Source organism: Leucopleurus acutus (genome assembly GCF_964270905.1).
Source record: "Leucopleurus acutus genome assembly, chromosome: 7".
NCBI lineage: Eukaryota > Metazoa > Chordata > Mammalia > Artiodactyla > Delphinidae > Leucopleurus > Leucopleurus acutus.
In genome coordinates, this window is record NC_139150.1 from 100259404 (window position 1) to 100282652 (window position 23249).

Consider the following 23249-nt stretch of genomic DNA (forward strand, 5'->3'; position numbering starts at 1 on the left):
ACGGAGAAGCAGAAGGGCAGAGTATCGGGGTCCTTATGCTGTCCTTAGCACCTTTGGCAAGAGGGAGCTTTGAGAAGACACTGTGCATTCCTGCCCTTGGCCCTAAATACTGCATCTCCAGTGCAGTGTATCCCAGCCATTCTGCACTCTCTGGAGAAGTGAAGGTATGTCTGTTTACATATGCATTTGTATTTACATATTCGAGCCGCAAGTATTTATTTAGATCCTGCCAACTTTCTAGGATTGTTATGAAACAACCAAGAAAGTTAACTGAAAGTGTTAGGAGTCTCACTGTGAGACAGTACACCATTGAGACAGTGGTAGGATTGAGAGGAGGATGGGGTAGGACTTGTGCTGGGGAGGATTTGGGGTGGGCCAGAGATGGTGCTTTTTCCTGCAGTTCATCCTTTTTTTAAAAAAAAACCCAGCACATCCAGGCCCTTCACACTTGTGGAGAGAGTGCTTGGAACACATTCAGACTACATTCAACTTTCTGACTGATGTCTCTACCATATGTTAATCAGCCTTTCCAGTCCTGGTCCTGTGAGCCATGTGGAGACAGGAGGGTGCAGGGGTGAAAGGGAGGAGGGTCAGGCGTCTCAGGTGGAGCCCAGGGTCCCGGCAAGAGAGTAGTGGCAGCTGAGGGTGAAAGATGATGGGAGCCTAGTTGGAGGGACCCTTGCCTGCCAGGCAGAGGGACTAAACTTTTCTGTTGGGTAGGGGAAGTGATGGAAGGTAGGTATTTTAGCATGATCCTCGGAGGGGACAGGGTGGAATGGAGCTGGCGTGAGTGACTAGTGCGGGTGGTGCGCTGCAGTACTTTCTCCTCCTGAATCCCAAGAAGAGGGGCGCTCCTGTCACGTGGTGAGGCCCATGCTGAGGAAGCAGAGGTTGAGGGAAGGCCTTTCACCTCAGTAATCCCATGATGACTGCCAGTGACCTTGGGCCAGGGAATGAACCATGTGGGAGGTTTGGGAAATGGGAGGGAAAATGGAGGAATTATGATTCAGGCATGTAATTACTCAATCTCCCTCTGTTTCTTGCTACCTTCCTGTCTCTGGTTTGGAAATATGGGCCTTTTTCCTCTTTTTCCCAATAACCCTCTTTCTCCTGAGAGTAGGGCTTGTTTATGACTCATGCTGGTAAATATAAGGCCCAAGATGCAGCCTGTGCCCTCCTACCCAGGCCCTGGCCACGTGCTCATGAGCGGTAACTCGGGGAAGGGGCCGCCACTGCACAGCAGTGCTCCTTGCCCTCTCTGGTGAAGAAATCTGGTAATCTAACCTCCTTCCTCTGAGAATAGTGGTCCTCAGACCTCCGTGTGCATCGTGATCACCTGGGGAGCTTCCTGAAACACAGATTGCTGGACCCCATCTGGAGTCTCTGAGTCAGCAGATTCGGGTGGGGCTGAGAATTTGTGTTTCCAAGGGGTTCCCAGGTGATGGTGATGCTGCTGGTGGGGACCACACTCTGAGAACTACTTTCCTGGAGAAATTATCACTCCCAATTCAGCATCTCAGCTGAAGAGATGGCACGGTCAGAATCTTTGAGGAGGAGTGTGGGGGGGCACTTGCGCTGGCTTAAGGATGGGAGGGTTAAAAGGGGGAGATAGTGGTGCAGCAGGACATGGAGGGAGGGGGATGGGTGGGCTGGCGTCAGGGCAGGGAGAGTCTTTGCTGCAGGCAGAGCAGTGGTGCTGTCCGGCCTGGCTTCTAGTAGAGAGAGGTTCCCTGCACCAGGAAAACCAAGTGTGCCTCTGCCTGCTGTAGCCCAGGGTCTTGTAAGGGGTCACTGTCTGGAAAGAGCCCACCTCCCTTCTCAGAGGACTCTTCTTAGCCATTTGGGGACTTCTTGTGAGAGGCCCTCGGTGGCACGGTCTGCCCACACAGTGTTGCTGCCCGGGAGTTGGAGTTGGCCTTTATGAATGACCCTCCTGCTACAGCAAGAGAGTTGAGGTCTCAGCCTGATTGAGGAAATGATGTCGGGGTGGAGGGCGGTCTTTTCCAACTCACTCTGATACTTGTGGTTAGCAGGACAGTGATGTGGCTTGTTTCTCTCCTGGTAACCGCTAAAGAAGAGCCTCTGCAGGTCTTTAATGGAAAACTGTGGGGCCAGCAGCCCCAAGGGGCAGGGAAGCACCCCAGGCTGGATCAAACCTGGGAAAAAGAAGCCTTGCTCTTTAGACCAGACTGGATGCTGTGTTCTTCCACCTGGAACCCAGGGAACCTCCTACCTGTGCTCCTGGCCTCTGTTCTTGCCCACCTCCAGTCTGTTCTCCACACTGCAGCCAGACCAGTATACTAAAAACACAGATCTGGTGGTACCTCTGCTGAAAATGATCCCCACTGCCCTCCAGATGGGGTCTAGCCACCTTCGCGTGGCCTGTAGGCCTGTGCCTGCCCTGGCCCCTGCCACATCCTCTTATGTACACCTGGGCTCTTAAGTTCTTAGATGCGGCATCTTGGCCGAGGCATTCCAAACGAAGCTGCATCTTTCTGGAACATTCTGCCCCATCCCCACCCTGTCACCTTCACCTGGCCCACTTCTACACGCCCTGGAGGTCCCAGCTAAAATAACGTCTCTTTCCGGAGGCCTCCCCTGACCCCTGACACTAGACTTGACCGCCCTGCTGTGTTCTCTAAGCTTCCTGTGCTCCTCGTTGTGACCTATGGTGGACGGTTTGTTTGGCTTGTTCCCCAGGCATCCACGCTGAGGCAACCCTGTGGTTTACTCTTGTTGTCCTGGTGTGTTTAGTAATAGCGCCTCCTTTCACTGGCAAGTGCGTTACTTTGGATAATAAATTATGGTCCAAGCTACTAAAAGTAGAGAATCAAAAAACGACACTTTCCAGACGTCCTTTCACTGGAATTCCCAATGTGACATGCATTCTGCCAATTAGCTACACTCCATCTAGTCTTAAATATGTAGATATCCTCTTCCTCAGGATGGACCCTGGGACATCCATTTGCTGGTGTGGATCATGGCAGTTGCGGCATAATCCTGGAGCAGGCAGCTTCCTTGTGCCATAGCTTCCTGATGGTGGCGGCGGGCAGCAGCTCCTTGGCCGACTGGCTCTGCCCTGTGATTTTGGGAGTAGCTCCTGGACACTAAGACTAGAGTCTGTTTTTTCAGCTCTTCCCATGATTCTCTGGGCCATTTAATATGTTACACAAAATCTCTGCTTAAATTGCCTAACTGAACCCGGATCAATACACAACCCTTGTCATCATTGTTCTTGTAAGTTGCCTGTTGAATTGTTTGTTTTCCCTGCTCTGTGAGGGCAGGTCCTAGGCATTCCCTAGCATTATTCCCGGTATGAAACCAGTAGGCAATGAATATGTGTTGAATGAATGAACTCTTGGACTGAGTTTTTTAAAGTCCGGCAGGTGTAGCTAGCCTTTTGTTCAATGAATATAAACAAAATTGAAGGAATGGGGATTGTTTAGTCTAGGGTAATAAGTGGTCTGGATATCTGACTTTGGGGAATGTCTGAAGGCCCCGGGGGCGGGGTGGGGAGCTGTGGTAGTGGGTGGGTTAGAATGTCTGTGGAAGGAGGCACTGAGCTACCTGTTCCTCATCAAGCTGTAGGGGCGATGCCAGCAGACATCAGTTAGATGGGAGGTTGGATTTGGCATCTTCCAGCAGAAATTCTCTGCTTCTCCCCACTCGTGTGCCCAGCACTGGTCCAGACACTATGCTATGGGGAAGCATAAGGGGAGGACCCCCTTGCCTTCAAGGAACAAAAATCTGTCTGGAAGGCTCCCTGGGAGACCAGGTCATTAGGAGTCCAAAGTAGCTGGAGATGAGTAGTCAAAGGGTGGTCCCAGAAGGCTTCCTGGAAGAGGAGGTAATCCAAGAATAGGCAGGTTCAGGTCTAGGTGAGGGGATTGGCCTGAGAGCTTGGAGAACAAGGAACAGAAGGAACAGACCTAAGTACCCGCTGTGCTATGACCTTTAAGCTCTCTCTCTCGTTTATCAGAATGCCCCTGAGAGCCTGGACATTTCATAGCCTAATTGTGCTGGGGGCACATGGTAGGTTAGTGGCAGGCCCCAAGTTTGAACCCAAGCCTGCCCAACTCATCATGCTGTCTGATTTAGCCACTAGATCATACATTTTACTTATTTATTTGACCCTGAATAACAAGTTGGGAAGTTTTGCTTCAAATGGGTGACGTAAGTGGTGGATGTGAGTACCTTGTTTCCTAAGCCACATGCCAGGCCCCGTGGTCTGACAAACAGGAGTGGACTTAGAGGGACAATAGGTCAGAATTTTGCAATGGAGTGTCTGGGAAATGTTGATGGATGAATGAGAATAGAGGTGACTCTTGCCCTGGCCTCTGGTAGGGGGAGTCCTGCAGGCTCGTGCTTACCGAGCTTCCTGACTCAGTTGGTTTTGGAAGGTTTCCTTGCTCTGGCAAGCCCAGGCTCCGCTGGGACGGTAGAACCTGGCAGATGCACAACTCTCCCCTGCTGGTCCAGCCCTCAGAGCTCAGCATGTGGCTAAATCAGCCGTCCCAGCCGCCTGTGCTGGCTGCCCAGGGCCCTGACGCCGCTGGCCTCTGCCCTTCCCAACCTCCCTCCCACGGGCAGTGACTCGCACAATGGGGGCTCAGTAAATATTGGTCCATGAACGGCAGGCTAGTGGTTCTAATTTTGTTCTCTGCTTCTGGGTCACCACTCTTTTTTTTTTTTTTTTTAAAGTTTTCCCATCCTGCCTCTCCCAGCGATGTGAGGTTCCATGGGGACAGTATAGTAAGTGGGTCACCAGTTCCAGGTACCCCCACTGCCCTCCTCCCTGCCAGCTCCCCTACGCTGTCAGTGGAAATCTCCCACCCTGGGTGGCCTTTGGCTGAGCCAAAGCCTGAGGCTAAGGTTCTGGGAGTGCGAGCTGGAAGAGGAGAGAGCACATCCTTGTAGGGTATGTGGGAGAGCAGTTAGGAGGGAGGGCCTAGCGAAGCAGAAGAAATGGCCCTGTTGAGCCCCGGGCCTGTTGGGCAAGGCTGAGGACTTGCTTTCAGGCCGTGATATTTGCACTGTACTTGGGAGGGAGTTTCATCTTGTCCGAGAGGATAGTAGCCTCTTGGACAATGTTCATTTGGTGGGCAGGGAGGACCACAGGCTCGGTATTTTTTCTCAAAGCTTTTTGGACTCCAGAGAGCCTGTAGGGAGGGTATGTACTTGAGTACACGCTGCGAGACTATTGGTTTTCTCCCGGTGTCTATGGGGACTTACACAGAGAACTGTACCTTTGTTAGTTTGACCATGCGTGCTGGGAGCACACTAATTATTTATAGAACACTTGGCAGTCTGTGTAGTCACATTATTAATTTTACAGCTTCTAGGTTTTGTCCCATACTTAGAAAGTTCTCCCTAACTCCCTGATTATAAAAAAAATCACCCATGTTTTCTTATATTGTTGTACCTACACAACCCACTGGGACACATCAATGATGCATTTAAAAAGGTTAAAAACAAAACAAAACAAAACACTCCAAATCCCACCACTCAGAAATAGTCATCACTAATATTAGGTGAACATTATTCCAGACAACCTTCCAGACATGCTCACAGATAAAATGCATATAGAGAAATAGATATAAATACTCCAAAACGTGGGAGCACGTGACAAATTAGGAGATTGGGATAAACATATACATACTACTATATATAAAATAGATAACTAATAAAGACCTACTGTATAGCACAGGGAACTCTACTCAATATTCTGTAATAACGTATATGGGAAAAGAATCTGAAAAAGAATATATATACATATATATATATATATATATATATATATATATAAATAAAACTGATTCACTTTGCTGTACACCTGAAACTAATACAACATTGTAAATGAACTATACTTCAATAAAAATTAAAGAAAATACTCCTATAAAAAAGTATGAAAACTTCCCTGAATGTAACCAAAGAAAAACTATAGTAAAATTAAAGGAATTATTAAACTATGAAGAAATGTGTCTTTCACAAGAGAGATGATTTCCTAAAAGACCCCAAAAAGGCTAAAAAAAAAAGCTTGTGAGTCATATCTATAATTACTTGTTTCCATTTCAGATGGTATTTATTGACTCTGCTATGAAAAATGAGGAGATTAGCTCTTTCTTCTTTATTTGGGTGCATTGGGTCTTCGTTGTGGTGTGCGGGCTTCTCATTGCGGTGGCTTCTTTTGCTGCGGAGCATGGGTTCTAGGTGCGCAGGCTTCAGTAGTTGCAGCACGCGGGCTCAATAGTTGTGGCACGCGGGCTTAGTTGCTCTGCGGCATGTGGGATCTTCCCGGACCAGGGCTCGAACCTGTGTCTCCTGCATTAGCAGGCGGATTCTTAACCACTACACCACCAGGGAAGTCCCAGGACATTAGCATTTTCACATCTTTTTCTCATCTCCTTTCTTTCCATCTCTTGATTGTATTAATTATATTATTAAATTGTCCATGATTGTAACATTTAGATTCTGTCCTATAACCGTAATCCCCATAGTTTTTAAGTATTTCTTATTTGAAGGGTGTTAATGCTTACCCATGATTTTTGCATTCCTGAGCCTTCATTTTCTTTTTCTACTAATTAGCTGCATTTCATTATCATGTCATTTTCTCCCCCCCTAGAAAGGGGACTGAAGTCTCTGACTTATTTCATGCTTGAGAATTTCTGCCTGTTGTCTTTACCAATTTGTACGACATCACAGCTGGGAATAATATTCATTGGTTCATATTTTCTTTCTCTCAGGATTATGTAAACACTGTTGCATTTCTTCTGATGCTAAATGTTGCTATGGAGAAGATGACGGCAGTCTGAATTTTCTGCCACTTAAAAGAAGTTTTAGGACATTTCACAGTTTTTGGAAGAAAATATTATGGGACGGGGGAGTTACTTCTGGATTCCTGGAAAAGCCTTCTTTTTAAGTTCGGTAACTGCACTAGGCAGCATCCCAGTGTTGAGCCTTCTGCATGAAATTTTTGTGGAGTACAGTGTATTATTGCAATCATCAGATTCTGTTTTTCCTTTCATTTCAGGGAAATCATGTGTTTTTTTATCTTTGAACATATTTTTTATTCCGGTCTCAGGTTCTCTACTTCAGGAACACCAGTTATCCTGGCGTTGGTGTCACGTCGTCACTATGTGCTTTAATTTGTCTTTTCCGTCCGCATTCACTGTGCTTATCTCAAACCTTCTTTTGTCAGTATCTCTATCTGAAATTTCTGGCAGAGTTCTGTTCTCCGTTCATTAGAATCTGTATATTAGTTCTTCAGTGATGTTTTGTTGGTCTTTTTTTGGTAAGCCTGCATCTCCTTTTGTCTTACAGCCCCACCTCTGAGCCCTGGTTTTATTGTGTGCATGTTCTAATTGAGTTATTCCACAGAGTGGGCAGTTTTGAGGGATTGCTGTCTCTGGAGTGATGTTTTCCTTTCCATCGACATCTTTGTCTCTGCGTGGTTGGCCTGCTGCTTCTCCTCGTCATATTCATGCTAGTGCTTTTTGGCTCTTTTGGCTCTAAAATAAGGCAGTGACTTTCTTCCCACCACCTTGAGGCTGGTTTGTCCCCAACCCCAGTGACAGCAGTGCCGAGTGCTGGGTATTTATGGCGTGTTCTCTGTAGCCTGAGTTGGGGGTGGAGGGCATGGATTGGGCCTGTGTTCTGGGACTTTGGTGGTGGCCCCGGTGGCGGCCCTGGACTGGGGAGGTGCTGTTGGAGGGGGAGGAGGACCCACTGGAATTGGACAGCTTCCCCAGTTCATTCAGCCTGCAGCCTTGCAGCCCTTATTTCCCTCAGAGGGAGTCAGCCCGTTGTTCTTGTTCCCCTGCCACCTGTTTCTTTGTTTCCCAGCACCTTTTCCCACTACTCCCCAGTGGAAGGGGAGGAAGACTTGGCGGCAGTCTGCCTCTCTTCAGATCTGGGGCGGTTTAGTGAGAATCCTCCTGGGGCCGGGCCAGGGCTAGGAGACCAGCCACGTGTGGTACCTCCTGCATTCCTTTCCTTGCCTCTGGTTTGGAAGTTATTATATCAGATTATGTCTCTTTCCTTGTTTGCTTGCTGTGGGTGACTTTTTTTTTTTGGCTTGCTTTTTACTATTTTTGTTTTTAACTCAAAAGTTAGTTATCAGTTGAAGGAAAAATGCTGTCATTTCAGTTCTCCATCTTAATTCAGAAATCTTTATTTTTATATAGTGTTTCAACATACCTTATCTTTCTTAGTACTCAAAGAAAGCTCTGTGGATTTGTTTTCCTCTTTCCAATATAAGGAAGGCGACCTAGTGAGATCAGTGAGGTACAGATTGGACTTCTCCCACCAAACCCAGTGGTCCTTCTGTTGCCAGAGCTGCACTTTTCCTAGTTACCAGCACCCACAGCAGGGAAGACAAAGGCCAGAGTTTTTGAGTCCTCAGGGCCTCCACCTCCACCCTGAGGCCTGGCTTTGTCTTTGGTCTGCAAGTTTCGGGGATTTTTATACACGTCTCCTGAGGTGGGCTCTGGAAGTTGCCCCCTTGGCTCACCCAGACCATGTGTGTCTGTTTTACCCCTCACCGGTTAACCTTTCGTGGGGAGTGTCCACTGGGGAGACATTCCTATTAGGCTGACGGGAATGGGAAGGGGATGGGGACTGGAGGAAGACCAGTCTATTTGACAGTCTTCTGCAGCAATGAGCTGTGGGGAGAGAGCCCCCAGGGAGATGGCAGCCGCCTTGTGGTTGTTAGTTGGGTATGAGAGCACAGGCACCTCAGAGACCCCCTGCTGTCTGTCCCCAAGAGGAATATAAGAGAACTTGATGCCTCTTTTTACATCCTTTGGATTTCAAGTGGGAAGGAGACAGTTGAGGAGAAGGCTTAAGATGATTCACTAAGGCCAGTCGGTAGTGCAGCCAAGGACCTCGGGAGCCATCACTCATGTCACTGTAGCCTCTCCTTTTCCCCTGCCCCCTCACCTGCACCTCCTTATCCACCCATCTGACCCCCTGGTCATTCTTTAGTGTGGACCATCAGTCTTGTTTTTTGGTTTTTGGTTTTTTTTGGCTGCGTTGGGTCTTTGTTGCTGCACGCAGGCTTTCTGTAGTTGCAGCGAGCGGGGGCTACTCTTCCTTGCGGTGCGTAGGCTTCTCATTGCAGTGGCTTCTCTTGTTGTGGAGCACAGGCTCTAGGCACGCGGGCTTAAGTAGGTGTGGCACGTGGGCTCAGTAGTTGTGGCTCGCAGGCTCTAGAGCACAGGCTCAGTAGTTGTGGCGCACGGGCTTAGTTGCTCCGCGGCATGTGGGATCTTCCCGGACCAGGGCTCGAACCCATGTCCCCTGCATTGGCAGGCGATTCTTAACCACTGTGCCACCAGGGAAGTCCTGGACCATCAGTCTTTTCTCAGTTTTAACTCAAGTGCTTTGCAAAAGCCCAATTCAGACTGCCCTTGCACACACGCCACTCCTTGGCCTGCCGCTGACTAGCATCGCAGCTGAAGAGTTCGAGTCTTCCAATTCACTGTGCTCCCACCTAGCCCATGCTTTGAGGGCGCGCAGAGTAGGCATAGGGCGCTGCACAGAGAAGATAGGGTCCCAAACACATCCTTTGCCCATTTCCTGTGACTTACCAGTTGGCCTTGGAAACCGCTGTGCCTTAGCCATGTTTGTCTCTGGAGCATTAGATCTTACCTTCCGCGTTCCATTCCTCAGCCCAGAGGAATCTGAGAGGGAGAACGGTGGGCTGTCTGGCCAGCTCGTGGTCAGGGAAGGGAGTGGGTGTTGGGAGGCCCAGCAGCTCCCAGGCCCCCCAGGTCTCCGTTGCCTGTTCTGCTCACATCAATGTCCAGTCCCTGGACCAAGCATCACGGAAAGTCACTACTCTGTCCCCACGAAGAGAAGTAAATGTTTGCTCATCTCTGAGACAGTGGGTGGGCATGGAAAAAATGCAGCATGGTAAATATAAGAGTAAAGTTATATCCACGGGACAGAAGTGCCACTTCCAGGATGAGATATTTCTGAGCCAGGTGAAGGGACCACAGGCAGGTGGAATCTGATTTGGGAGCCTCCAAGGTAGGAAGGCACTTCTGAAGCTCCACAGAGGGTCCAGAGCCAAAGCATCTCCTGTCGACTCTCACCTCACCCTGCACCCGACCCCGTCCCGGGGAGGTTGGGTCTGGTGCCTTGAAGACAGACCTAAGGCACTAAAATAATTTACTTCTTGGAACCTGAGCCAGGTGAACAAAGGGGTGGAGAAGACTCCAGCTTCTCTTTAGTCGGGATCCTGGTCCTCTGAGCCAACAGCATACTCGAGCCTTTGTCTGTCTGCAGCTTGTTTTTTTTTTATTTTTATTATTATTATTTTTTTGCGGTACACGGGCCTCTCACTGCTGTGGCCTCTCTCGTTGCGGAGCACAGGCTCCGGACATGCAGGCTCAGTGGCCATGGCTCACGGGCCCAGCTGCTCCGCGGCATGTGGGATCTTCCCGGACCGGGGCACGAACCCGTGTCCCCTGCATCGGCAGGCGGACTCTCAACCACTGTGCCACCAGGGAAGCCCTGCAGCTTGTTTTTAATGCCTGGCCCCATGGGCTCTTCTTTCTCCTCCTGGAAGGAAGGTGGTCTTGAGGGTGGCTGGCTCAGCTCCCCGGCAGGAACGGCCCACCTGGGGCCGCCCATTTCCATGGACTTAATAGAACGGGCTTGCGCTTCCTCCTGCAGCTGGAGCTGGAGGCGAGGACCCCTGCCCAGCCTCACCATCCTGCTGCTCCGGAGCTGTATGTGTCCTCTTCCTCTCTTCTTTCTTTCCTCCAAAGATCTCTTATAAACTTTCTTTTTTTTCCTAAGAATAACTTACATCTCCTTTGGAGCAGAACGCTCCCCTTTCATGTCTGCCAAAAAGCCAGGGTCACTTGGATTTGAAGTGTCTTTAGCGAGTCCAGGGTCCCTGGACCAGGACTCCTTACTGCCCTCCAGCTGTTTCTACATTCTCCTCTGACTCTCCGGGGTGGGCATCCTGTCTGGAGTGCAGGCCAGGTGGGAGGGCTCCGCCCCACCCACTCCCAGGGGCCTCTGGGTCACTGAAGAGCAAACGCTGAGTCGATGCTTACCTTGACGTGAACGCCTGTCCGGGTACAGCTACAAGTACCCCAGGTGTCTCGGCCTTGAAGTGTTTTTGCGCGTCTCTTGTTTGTGAGTGTTCTGAAGTTGCTGCAGATGGATTTGATTGTTTGTTTTGTTGAAGTGATTCTGCAGAGGGAACCCTGTAACACAGCCTGTCTGTGTCACACACTTGGGGGGTTTCCTTCACAGGTCTTCAGGGCACCTTACGCCTGGATTTGGGGTGCTTGCTGGGACTGGTAGAAACTGGGGTAGATCTGCCCAGAGACACGCGGGCTTTGGTGGCTTCTGCATGGGACCTGGGGCACGTATGTGTGTGTCTCCACACAGAGGGGACAGTGGCTAAGAGTGCCCTGACTTTAGTGTCGTTCAGACCTGGCTTCAGTTCATGGAGAATTCGATTTCTGGTCTACTTGCTGGTTATGGACCACGTTCCCTGATCCCCAAACCCCAGTTTCCTCATCTGTTTTGTGGGGATAAATGTCCTGCCTTCTCTTAAAGGAATCAGTGAGTGTCAGGTGCTTCAGGTAAGGTCACACTGGGACTGCTAACTGCTGCCCTCATCTCTTTGCCCCCCCTTTCCTAAACCCATGCAGCCCTCCTCCCCTTTGTTTTAACAGTACAGCACACGCCTTAGACAAATCACAGTGTGGTCGGGTGGAGAACAGCTTTCTTTGTACAGTGGGGTTTAGCTATTTTGGATAAGGTCCACCCTACTCACCATAAGTTAACTTTTAGGTCTTGGTGGAGATTTGAGAGCTTTTAGTTTCAGAGTAGCACTTGTACAGACTATCGTTTTTTGCTGATGCCTAATCCATTCATTTGTGTGACTCAAAGTATATTCACTGAAGAGTGATGGTTTATGTCTCCAGATTCTGTGCGTGCCCCACGTGTGGAACCTAAAGCCTGGAATGTCCCGGGTATGCTTGTGGTCGGGGACTTGTGCGATGTAGGCGTGGAGTAAAGTCGGCCACTATGCTTCCATTGGCAGCTTAATATCTGAGAGGGAGTCAAAGCGGAGGAGCCCTGCCAATTATAAATCTTACGATAATCATAGCCATGTTTTATCGAGCGCTTTCTTGAGTCTAGTCCCTTGCCAAAGCTCATGTCGTTTAATCTTCACAATAGTCCTATGAGGCGGGTACAGATTTTATAGATGAGAAAACTGAGGTGTGGAGAGAGAGGCTACGTAACTTGGCCAAGGTCACTGCTGGGAAGCAGCAGTGTGGAAATTCAAGCCAGGTCTTCCTGACCCTAAAGGCCATGGTAAGCTCTATCACCGCTCTGGGTGATTGTAGAATGTTGACTCTGGTTACATAACTTGCCCAAGATCACACAGCTGGTAAACGGCAGAGTCAGGATGCAGATAAGCCTGCTCTTAACCCCTTTGCTCTGGTTCCTCTGTCCCAAGCAAGGTCGGGGAGATGGAGTGATCCACGTGAGGCATCGTGCCAGAGCCCCGGGTGCCCCGGGGAGGCATGGGAATGACTACAGTGCCTGGGCTCCTAGGCCTGGATTAAATAGGAGGCTCATTTTCCCCTCCTGGTGTTTGTTTATTTCACAAGTTTAAATTATAACTATACTAAGGGAAATGATTAACAAAAGGAAAATCATCCATCCTGCTACTGGAAGGTTTCATTTTTTCTCTGTTCCTTCTCAGTTCTTAACTCTGATTACATAATTGTTCTGCTTCTTCATTTAACATTAAACTCACGATTCTCCTTTTTATAGCTGCATACTATTGCGTGAAATTGATGTAATCCACTTGACCACAACACATCTTTCTGCCAATAGCCTTTTTATTTTTGGATTGCTTCTCTTAGTGTAAATTCTAGAAGTAGAGTTATTAAAGGATTTAAATACATTTATTATCATATAACTCTTCCAGAGTCATATTAGGTATACAGCCCCCAGAAGTATGTTATTCTGTTGTTTAACCTCACTAACATTTGGTTTTATATCTTTTTTAAAAAATGTGTTTTGCTATTTTAATAAGTAGCAAAGTAGCACCCTCCATCTTTTAAATTTGTATTCTTAACAAGCCGGGGAGACTGAGTATTTTTCATGTTGGTTCCCTAATTTAGGTAGTATAGAAATAATCCTTTGGCATGTTTGATGGTGTATAATTTTTCCAGTCTGTTTCTTATCCCCCCTCTTTAAGTGGTGGTGTTCTTTTTTTTTTTTTAGATTTTCCTTTGGAGAATTTCAAACATATACAAAAGTAGAGAGAATAGTATCATGGATTCCCACCTACCCATCACTCAGTTCCAACAATTATCAACTCATGCTCAGTCTTGTCTCATCTGTACTCTAATGCAAATATCCGCTCCTTGGTTATTTTGAAGCAAATCCCAAGTAAGATATTTAATCCATGATGATTTCAGTATCTCTAAAAAGATAAGGACTTTAAACACCCATAGTTTTTCTGTACTTTTTTCTTTTCAAATTTGATCAAACCTATTGAATTTGTTTTTTTATCTTCTGTTTCAAAAGAAGGATTTTTCTCAAAAGCTAGGCAGAGGCCTTATAGAAGGGGTGAAGGGTCAGTTTTGATACCAACTGGATTCAGAGTCTGAAGAGAGACCCTCCTGTTTGGAGCACAGCTGGCGGGTCTGGTGTGGAAGGAGAGGATGGGTGTCCTAAGCCTTGCCCTCACCTGGCCTTCTCCTCTTGCAGCCTCACCTGTCACCATGAAGCTGCTGCACCCAGCCCTCCCCAGCTGCCTCCTGCTGGCTCTGCTCGCTGTGTGGACAGCTGCTCCTGAGGCTCATGCCGTGTCCGTGGGGACACCCGCCATCAGCGCAGCCTCTTTCTTGCAGAACCTCATGCATCGCTACGGGGAGGGCGACAGCCTCACCCTGCAGCAGCTGAAGGCCCTGCTCAACCACCTGGACGTGGGAGTGGGCCGGGACAACGTCTCCCAGTCCGTGCAGGGACTGAGGAACCTCTCGACGGTAAGGCTCCCTGGCTCTGCCCAGCACCGTCTCTGTCCTTTCAAGGTTCCCAATCTAGTTGGGGGCGGGCGAGCCTTGATGACAGAGCAGAGGGGCCAATTCTTCCCCTGCGGTCGGGATCAGCTAGTCTGAGTCTCCAGCAGCACCTCCCAGCCTCCTACATGGGTGTTTTGAAGCCCTTAGCAAAGGGCAGCCATGAAGTAGGGGCTCTCAGCCCTCCAGACCCTTCCTCAGAGCCGCACTGGGATCTCCTGGAACTGCTGGTAAGCTGGAGCTCCCGGGTCAGCTAATATTTCTTATAGAGTTTCTGCAAAGCCCTTTGCCCGTTATCCTAGGTGAGCCTCAAAGTACCTCTACGTGCAGGTGGCAGATCTTCATTATATCCTGTATATACTGAGATACTAAGGGACCCACAGTGAGTTCTGGAGGGACCAGGATTAAGACTCAGGTCTTTTGGCTCCTGGTTCTCTGTTCTGTCTTCCATATCTTCTTGGCTAATCAGAGTCTGAGGCTGTGTGTGGCAGCCAAATATAAGTCAGCCAGCAACGTCTTTGCATATCTGCTTTGTTCCCTGTGCTGAGTGTGGTGAGAAATAGAGGAAAATGAGTCATGTTTAGGGAGTTTACTGTTAAGATGGCGAGCTCAGCCAACCAAGAACAGAGTTAACTGATATTCAGATGAAGTGCTAGTTGCTGTGGCTTGGATAGTCATTATAGGATTCAGAAATGAGAGAAGCGGGTGAGTGTGCACTAGATGGTCAAGGAAGCTTCTGTGTGGGGTGTCCTGGAGCTTCGCCTTGAAGGAGAGCGGAGTTTGGAGAGACCGAGTCGCTAGGCTGGGGGAGCCATGTGGCGTGTATGCAGAACCACAGGGGCGTGGTACACGTCTGAGTCGGAGGGGTGGCTGCCTTGGGGGGCTCATGCAGCCTGACCCCAGAGGCCTCCCGGCGCAGCAGCAGGATCTTGGGGTCACTGAGTCCAGCCCCCAGCATTTTTTTTTTTTTAAGATTTTTTTGATGTGGACCATTTTTAAAGTCTTTATTGAATTTGTTACAGTATTGCTTCAGTTTTGTTTTTTGGTTTTCTGGCTGCGAGGCATGTGGGATCCCAGCCTCCCTGACCAGGGATTGAACCCGCACCCCCTGCATTGGAAAGCGAAGTCTTAACCACTGGACCCCATGGAAGTACCAGGCCCAGAAACCCTCACTTGTCGGCACTCCCAGAGGCCTGGTTCCCTCAGACAGAGCCACGTGAAACCAAACTCAGCGAAAGACTGACGTGTAACTGTTTAATTAGAAGTAGAATGGCAGTGTTTCATGGGAACGGTGTGTGAGAACCACTTAACCTGATGCTTCCCACGGGAACTCAGAGCTCATGCCCACCGGGCAGCCCACACTTGCTCCATGGCAGACCCTGAGTCTTCAGATTTCCCCCCGCTTCCTTTCCCAATCTCTGCCACCACATCCTGCAGTCTGGGGACATTACTGTATATGGTCCAGGAGACTACTGTTCCTCTTAGACACCTGTGCTCAATAGCTCTGGAGAAGTATGTGAAATCTGCATTTTACTGTCATAGCTCCCTGGGCTGTTGTAATGTGGCCAGATTTGGTATCTGGGAGAAGCTGTATCTTCAGGTATGCACATAGAGGCATGTTCCCCAGAAGCCACACCCTGGTCATAATGATTGGAATTCGGTTGTTCCCAGAGCTTCTAAGTAGCCATTTACAGATGGGTGAGTGGAAGGTATGTATGAGTGGCTGATCTCTAAGATTACTTATCAGTCTTTCAAGTTTAGGGACGACCTTGCTCTCATCCTTGGACATTAGTCTGCAGGTTCCGTGAAATTTGGACAGTTGCATCTTCTGTTTTCCGTCTTGGAAGGCTCATCAGGGGCAAGGTGTGACTTTGGGTCCTAAGAAGCTTTCTGCCCCTCCCACTTGGTTTCAGTGCTTCAGTTCTGGAGACCTCTTTGCTGCCCACAACCTCAGCGACCAGTTGCGGATTGGGGGGCGTGAGTTCCAGGAGTTCTGCCCCACCATCCTCCAGCAGCTGGATTCCCGGGCCTGCTCCTCCGAGAACCAGGAGAATGAGGAGAACGAGCAGACAGAAGAGGGGAGGCCCAGCTCAGTTGAAGGTGAGCCAGCACGGGAAGGCAGGGCCTGGTGTCCGTGCTTGTCTGCATGAGGACCGCTGGGCTGATCAGATAGAGCTGCCCGCTGAATGTTTGAACGGTTATCATCCTCTTATCATCGTTGGGAGGGGCGAGTTGGAGTAATGACTATACCGGTATCTCCTGTACTCCCAAGACCGGTCCAGCACATTGCCAGGCCGGGCAGCGTGGCTGGTGAGCGTTCCGTCATGGGGCTTTTGGACCAGCCTCGAGGTGCTCTTTTTGGTCACTTTTCCGTTTTGGTTTTCATTAAACTACCAGGGGGCCAACACCTTGATTTTTGAGTTTAGCATCTAAGGCCTTTCACAGTCTGCCCTCGGCCCATTTCACCCACTTCATTCTCCTCCCCCTCCCCTGCCTGGTACCCCTGCTCCAGCCGCAGTGGTTCACCGTGGCCTGTGTGTGCACACGGCTCCCTTGGGCCTGGATTGACCTTCTGCAATCCTGTCGTGCTGGTGTGAGCAGCCTGGCACTTGCTACCTGGCATGTGCCACCTGTGTCACACCCCACGTCGTTTCCTGCTGTCGTTATTTAACTCCTGTGGTCTATAGCCTTTCATCTGCCCCTCCATCTGAAAGGTAAGCTGCTTTTGGCTAGCAGCTTTGGTGTATATTTTTAGGCTTCTCCACAGCACCCAGCAAGAGGTGGACTCAACAAGCATTTACTGATGGGTTGGCAGATCTCTTTCTGCCCCGATTGCCGCTGAGTTCAGAACGGGCTGCCCCCGGCAGCAAGAGTACCTCCACCCTCAGTAATGGAGGCCCTCGTCTGTTCTTGTTCCTCCACAGTGTGGGGCTTTGGTTTCCTCAGTGTCTCACTGATTAACCTGGCCTCTCTCCTGGGAGTCCTCGTCCTGCCGTGCACGGAGAAAGCGTTTTTCAGCCGTGTGCTCACTTACTTCATCGCCCTGTCCATTGGAACGCTGCTCTCTAACGCGCTCTTCCAGCTCATCCCAGAGGTGCAGTAGAAAAGAAACGTGCGCGTCCTGTCTCCCTGGGGCGTCCCCGCCCCGACCCTGTGCTCCAAGGCACCTGACAGCCGCCACCTGAAACATTAACTTCTTCCTCATGTCAAGGGATGCAAATGACTTCTGCCTCTGGATCTCAAGGGCCCTCCTCTCACTCCTGGGGCACCCAGGTTTGCCTCTGGCCTCTTCAGGGGATGTCAGATGCAAGGCTCTCAGCACTTGTTCCCCATGCTGGGGACCTGTCAGCCTCCTTCCCCAGTCAGTGCCTTTCCTAAGCCCTGTCGGCAGGGCTGGAAAGGAAAGCAGCCGGTGGTGGCTGTCCCTGCCCTTGGTCCTCCAGACCCCCTCTGTTCTAAATAGAGGACCTGGCCGTACTCAGGTGTGGCCACCAAGAGATGATCCACCTGGAATGAAGTGGAAGGAAAGAGGTTACCGACTGAAAAGTTGTATTGACCTAAAAAGTACGTGATCCTTTTTTTTTTAAGCAGGCCCTAATCCACAGTATAGAGGGCCAAAATTAGAATCAAGACTATTTAATGAAAAAAGCGAAATCAAAATTACCAAATAAAGGAAAGGGACCCACCGTCCTTCACACCTTGCATCTTGACTTTTTCCTGATAGGACTGACTTCCTGGCACCCTTACTTGACTGTTCTGAAATGTTTGTTGATTTTGTTCTTTAATTGTAACCACTGAGGAGCTAAAAAAAATAAGACCCAAGGTGACAGTCTGCCCACCTGTCAGCTCAGGCAAGGACGTGCAGTGGGGCGATGGGTGATGTGTGGACCTTCTTTGGGAATGTTGATGGCCGCCTTCCATAGGCAGCTGCCTGGCCTTTCCAGTCAAAAGACTCTACGGGATGCCATCCTTGCCTTGCCTGTTCCCTCTTCATGATGAGGAGAGAGATCTGGTTGAAGGTGAACCATCTTGATGCTATGTCAGAATTCCACATGAATCTAGCAAGCACTTCTCAGGGCAGGCCTCATCCTGGGCTACTTTTTTTTCGGCTCCAGAAATTAAATTTATTAATTTTTTTTCAAGATTGGAAATGAAATGCTGTGTTGCCTGTTGAATGGGAATACAATAATGGTACATACTCCGCCCCTGGGCTCACAGGGGAGGCCTCATCCTGGCTCACTTTTGTCCTGCCCGGAGTGTGTGACACTGGGAAATGGTAGAGGAAATATTTTTTGACGGGGTGATCTTGGAACTCTGTTCTCTACACTGCAGCCCTCTCAAAGCAAATGGAAACAAACAAATAAAGCAAAACCTGAGGGAGTTCCCTGGTGGCCTAGTGGTTAGGATTCAGGGTTTCCTGTGCCATGGCCCAGGTTCAGTCCCTGGTCGGGGAACTGAGATCCTGCAAGTTTCGGGGCATAACCGAAAACAAAAAGAAAAAACAAAACAAGGTCATAGGAAAAAAACAAAACCTGAGATGTTAAGAGAATGGATGTTGTGGCCATCGGACCTTACTTGTCCGTCCCTTCTGCCCTGCACAGAGCAGACCGGGTGTGGGGAGTGTCCCATGTGCCTGCATAGCGAGGGTCAGACGTGCCAACACGGCAGCCCAGTGATCTGTCGGTCTCTTCCCCTTGCTCTGGTTTCCTGTTCCCTAGAGCTCTCGAGTCCAAAGTCTGCTAGGCAGCCCCTGGCTAGGCCTGAGCACACCTCGGCTACAGGCCAAGGCAGGACCTGCCCTGCCAGGCACAGCAGCTAGCAGGCGGGACTCAGCAGCCACCAGGCAGCAGGGGCGAGAGACGCGGGGTTCCAAGGCCACCGCGCGTTCCTCCCCGTTTCTCCTGAGCCGATTGAAGGAAATTTCATTGGACTTGAATCACTAACAAATGCTCTGTTTCTCTCTCCCTCCCTGCTTGTCTCTGATTTTTCCTGTTGCCTCCTTTGTTAATATCCGCCAAAACCCCCTCCCACTCTACCTCCCGCCCTCTCCACCTCTCTCCCTGAATGGTGGCTGCCGTGCCGTGGGGCGTTCGCCCTTGTCCCTGTCCTGGGTGGGGCTGGCTCCCCCTCCCCGGCAGTCTGGGGATACGGTCTCCTCTGTGTGACCGTCGTCTCCCTCTGCTCCCTGATGGGGGCCAGCGTGGTGCCCTTCATGAAGAAGACTTTTTACAAGAGGCTGCTGCTCTACTTCATAGCTCTGGCGATTGGAACCCTCTACTCCAACGCCCTCTTCCAGCTCATCCCCGAGGTATGGCAAGCTAGGGCCCTTGCACAGGAGCACGCCGCCTCCTGGGGGATGGCGGGACACAGTGGGCGGGCCCTCCATCTCCACAGAAGGCCTAGAGAGGAGGTCCTCTCCTTTTGGAAAGTGAAGCTAGGATGTAGGCACGAGCGAGGAGGGGCAGCTTAGAGAAGGCTTTGAGAGCTGGTTCAAATCCCAGCTCCACCGGCCACAAGTTCTGTGCCCTTGGGCAAGTCACCTGACCTCTCTGTCCTTCCGTTTCCTCATACGTAAAACGGGAAGAATAAAAAGGGTGGACCTCAGGGTGATGCCGTGAGGGTTACGTGAGTTAATGTTTCTTAAACACCTGGTGCTCGCTATCTGTTGGGTGAACAGAGGTAGTGTAGTTAGGTCACGTTATGGCTCCCAATTTGGAGCTTTTGGCACCAAAAACAGAATCCGTAGGTCTCAATGAAAAGCTCACTTCTCCTCAGTAGGACGTTAAATTCTAAAGACAACCTGTCTTTTTTTTTTTTTTTTTTTTGGTACGTGGGCCTCTCACTGTTGTGGCCTCTCCCGTTGCGGAGCACAGGCTCCGGACGCGCAGGCTCAGTGGCCATGGCTCACGGGCCCAGCCGCTCTGCGGCATGTGGGATCTTCCCGGACCGGGGCACGAACCCGCGTCCCCTACATCGGCAGGCAGACTCTCAACCACTGCGCCACCAGGGAAGCCCGACAACCTGTCTTTTGCATCAGAAAATAAGCTAGAGAGGTATGAGGATTAAATAATGAGCTCCTAATCCATGGAAGGGCCTTTATATAATAGGTGCGCAGTAAAGTTTTGCTGTTGGCAAAATTAAAAAAAAAAGAAGAAGAAGAAAAGAAAGAAAATAAGCTGGAGAGAACCCACCAGTCTGGCCTCACACATGTTGATGGTACCTTTGCCCCTTCGCCTGGGCTAACCAGGAAACCCTTCATGAGAGAGGAGGAGCCCAGTGTTTGTAAGGCTTAGCAGGGCCTTGGAGGAGTTTCTCATCCCATGTGGTCTCTGCGTAGACCTGCTGATGGCAGGAATCCTGAGGCGCTACACTGGGTAGTCTGACGGGCCTGGATGAGCCAGAGGTGAAGCAGAAAGATGACGCCCCGGGCTCCTTAGAGCACTTTGTTTTCCAAGATGCGGTTTTGTGTTTTCTGAGTTGATCCTTAGATCACCTCTGTGATGTGTAGGAAACAAGGAATGTTGTACCCATTTAACAGATACAGAATCTGACCTGCACAAGAGCTCATACATTAGTGCTTTTTGTGGAGAACTGTTAGTTGCCTCTTTCCACCCCACTTTTCCGTAAGATGATTGGACTCTCCTGGAAAGTTGGCCGGAATGAGTAATTTCTATTCTAGAACTTGACCTTTAATGTCTCTTAGAAAACTACCCTAAGAGATTGCATTTCGTCCCTTTAAAATAGAAAAGACAAACACTTAGCTTTAAAGCAGCCCGGAGTTCCTGGTACTGGTGGTCTTTTATCTGGGACCTATTCACGAGAAGGCTGGCGTTTATTCGAGAGGCCCATTTCCTATCAGAAAACTTAGGAGCAGGTCAGCAGACACTTTCCCAAGGCCCCCCCCCCCCCCCCCCCGCACAAGTCAGAAGCATCACTGAGAATGGAATTCTCCTCATTTCTACTCCTATCTGCTTCCCAATGGATTCTTTTTTTTTTTTTCCTTCTTTCTTTTGGCCATAGTAAGTGAAGTTTCCAGAAACCAAGACAAAACCCCCAAAATTGACACGTGCAGTCCCACAGTCCGCTTTCTTGGCTTTGTGGTCACTGGGAGGTCTGCGGTCAGGAAGATGCCGCAATTCTTACTATTTAACTGGAGAAAGGATTTCCCATTTTAGAAAGTATAACTGTACCATCTCCCTGTGTGTTTACAGGCAGATCAGCCAGGAACGCTATATAACGATGAAAACAAACACGAGTGTCTCCTCCTTAAAGATGGAATCTGCCGGCAGAGTCTGTCCTTGTAGCAAAGCTCCAGGAGAAGTGAAGACAGAGTCCTCATTAAAAGTAGAAAGGCCACATCCAAGGCTGTTCTTCCTGAGAGTAAAATTCTAAAGACGATCTGTCTTTTGCATCAGAAAATAAGCTAGAGAGAACCCAGCGGGTCTGGTGATGTGACATTAGGGAAACATCGAGGGTTAGATTTTTGCTGGAAAGGGATTGAGTACATGGCAGAGTTGTCCCGGTCTCTTCCTTTCCTAGAGTCAAGTGGTTAAAGAGATGAGAGGGGACCAGTGAAGATTTTCTATATTCTTAAACTCATTTTGTTTTCTTGGATCCACAGGCTTTTGGTTTCAACCCTCTGGAAGATTATTATGTCTCCAAGTCTGCAGTGGTGTTTGGGGGCTTTTATCTCTTCTTTTTCACAGAGAAGGTCTTGAAGATGCTTCTTAAGCAGAAAAATGAGGTGAGGCCTAATCGTTGGTAAAAGAAGCGCCTCTAGGGAGAGCATCCATCTCAGAACTGTGTCCGGTAGTGGTGTTACCTCAGTGCCAACCCAGTGAGCTTACCTGGATCCTCCCGCCATGGATTCCAACCCACAAACTATTTCATGAGTAGATATCTCACTTCACCTCAGGAGGGTATTAGCAGTGGGTGAGGGCGAATCATTAGCCATTGCGAGGAGCAGCTGTAAATGTTCTTTGCTGTGCCTCCTGGCAGGGATGAGTGTTGGCCCTGAGGTCCCTCCTCTGAGATCCGTACCGTGGCAGCACCACGTGCCCTTCGATTCAGCTTTCTCCAACACCTTGCCCTAGGTTTCTGTCCTATTGCCTACTTGTGTTTTCTTGGATGGTGGGAGTGAGGTCTTCCCGGTGCTTGGAGCTCCTGCCGGGTAGGTGGTTTTGGTGAGTGTTGCACTGACCCGACCCCTCCCTGTGGTCCCTCCAGCATCATCACGGACACAGCCATTATGCCTCTGAGACGCTGCCTTCCCAGAAGGACCAGGAGGAGGGGGTGACGGAGAAGCTGCAGAACGGGGATCTGGACCACATGATTTCTCAGCGCTGCAGTGGCGAGCTGGATGGGAAGGCCCCTGTGATGGACGAGAAGGTCATCGTGGGCTCCCTCTCTGTCCAGGTCAGTGGGCCATCCACTGCTGGGGGGGCAGGGGCCCTTAAGTGGTAATGGCCTTGATGACTCGGGCCTACCTTGAAGGTCCGTCGTCCACCCTTTGACAGGGGGGCTTTCTTGCAGGACCTGCAGGCTTCCCAGAGCGCCTGCTACTGGCTGAAAGGTGTCCGCTACTCTGACATCGGCACACTGGCCTGGATGATCACCCTGAGCGACGGCCTCCATAATTTCATCGATGGCCTGGCTATTGGTGCCTCCTTCACCGTGTCTGTCTTCCAAGGCATCAGCACCTCGGTGGCCATCCTCTGCGAGGAGTTCCCACACGAGCTAGGTAAGTGTGCTCACACCCCGCCCCCCAGCCCCTTCCGCTTGTGCTGACTCCTCCCCCCACTTCAGAATACACATTATGATTAATTAACACATTTTCTATGCTATGTGAAATCAAACCACTAATTCTCAACAGCTGAGTTAATAATTGAAAATTGATCATTGGACGGGACTTCCCTGGCTTTCTAATGGTTAAGATTCCACGCTTCCACTGCAGGGGGCACGGGTTCGATCCCTGGTCAGGGAGCTAAGATCCCGCATGCTGCACAGCATGGCGAAAGAAAGAGAGAGAGAGAGAGAGGGAGGGAGGGAGGGAGGGAGGGAGGGAGGGAGGGAGGAAGGAAGAAAGAAAGAAAATTGATCATTGGAAATGATGGCATTTTTTACTGGGATGGTTGTTTCCCCATAGTCCCATAACCTGTGGCTGTTTCCTCACCTCTACACTGGGCT

The 23249-nt window shown here is 49.9% G+C and overlaps 1 protein-coding gene across 3 annotated transcripts in view; it reads left to right on the forward strand.

The window, feature by feature from the left end:
• Positions 1 to 23249, forward strand: part of SLC39A14 (solute carrier family 39 member 14) — a 47547-nt gene that overhangs the window by 17832 nt on the left and 6466 nt on the right. The window contains exons 2-7 of one of the 3 annotated variants that reach the window (XM_082842614.1): positions 13753 to 14030; positions 15977 to 16163; positions 16988 to 17157; positions 21685 to 21807; positions 22290 to 22478; positions 22596 to 22803. In XM_082842614.1, coding sequence (XP_082698740.1) covers positions 13767 to 14030; positions 15977 to 16163; positions 16988 to 17157; positions 21685 to 21807; positions 22290 to 22478; positions 22596 to 22803 — 1141 coding nt within the window. In that variant the 5' untranslated portion in view covers positions 13753 to 13766. Of the gene's footprint in view, positions 1 to 13752; positions 14031 to 15976; positions 16164 to 16987; positions 17158 to 19201; positions 19372 to 21684; positions 21808 to 22289; positions 22479 to 22595; positions 22804 to 23249 lie in introns of all 3 variants that reach the window. The other 2 variants (XM_082842616.1, XM_082842615.1) reach the window with 2 other exon arrangements.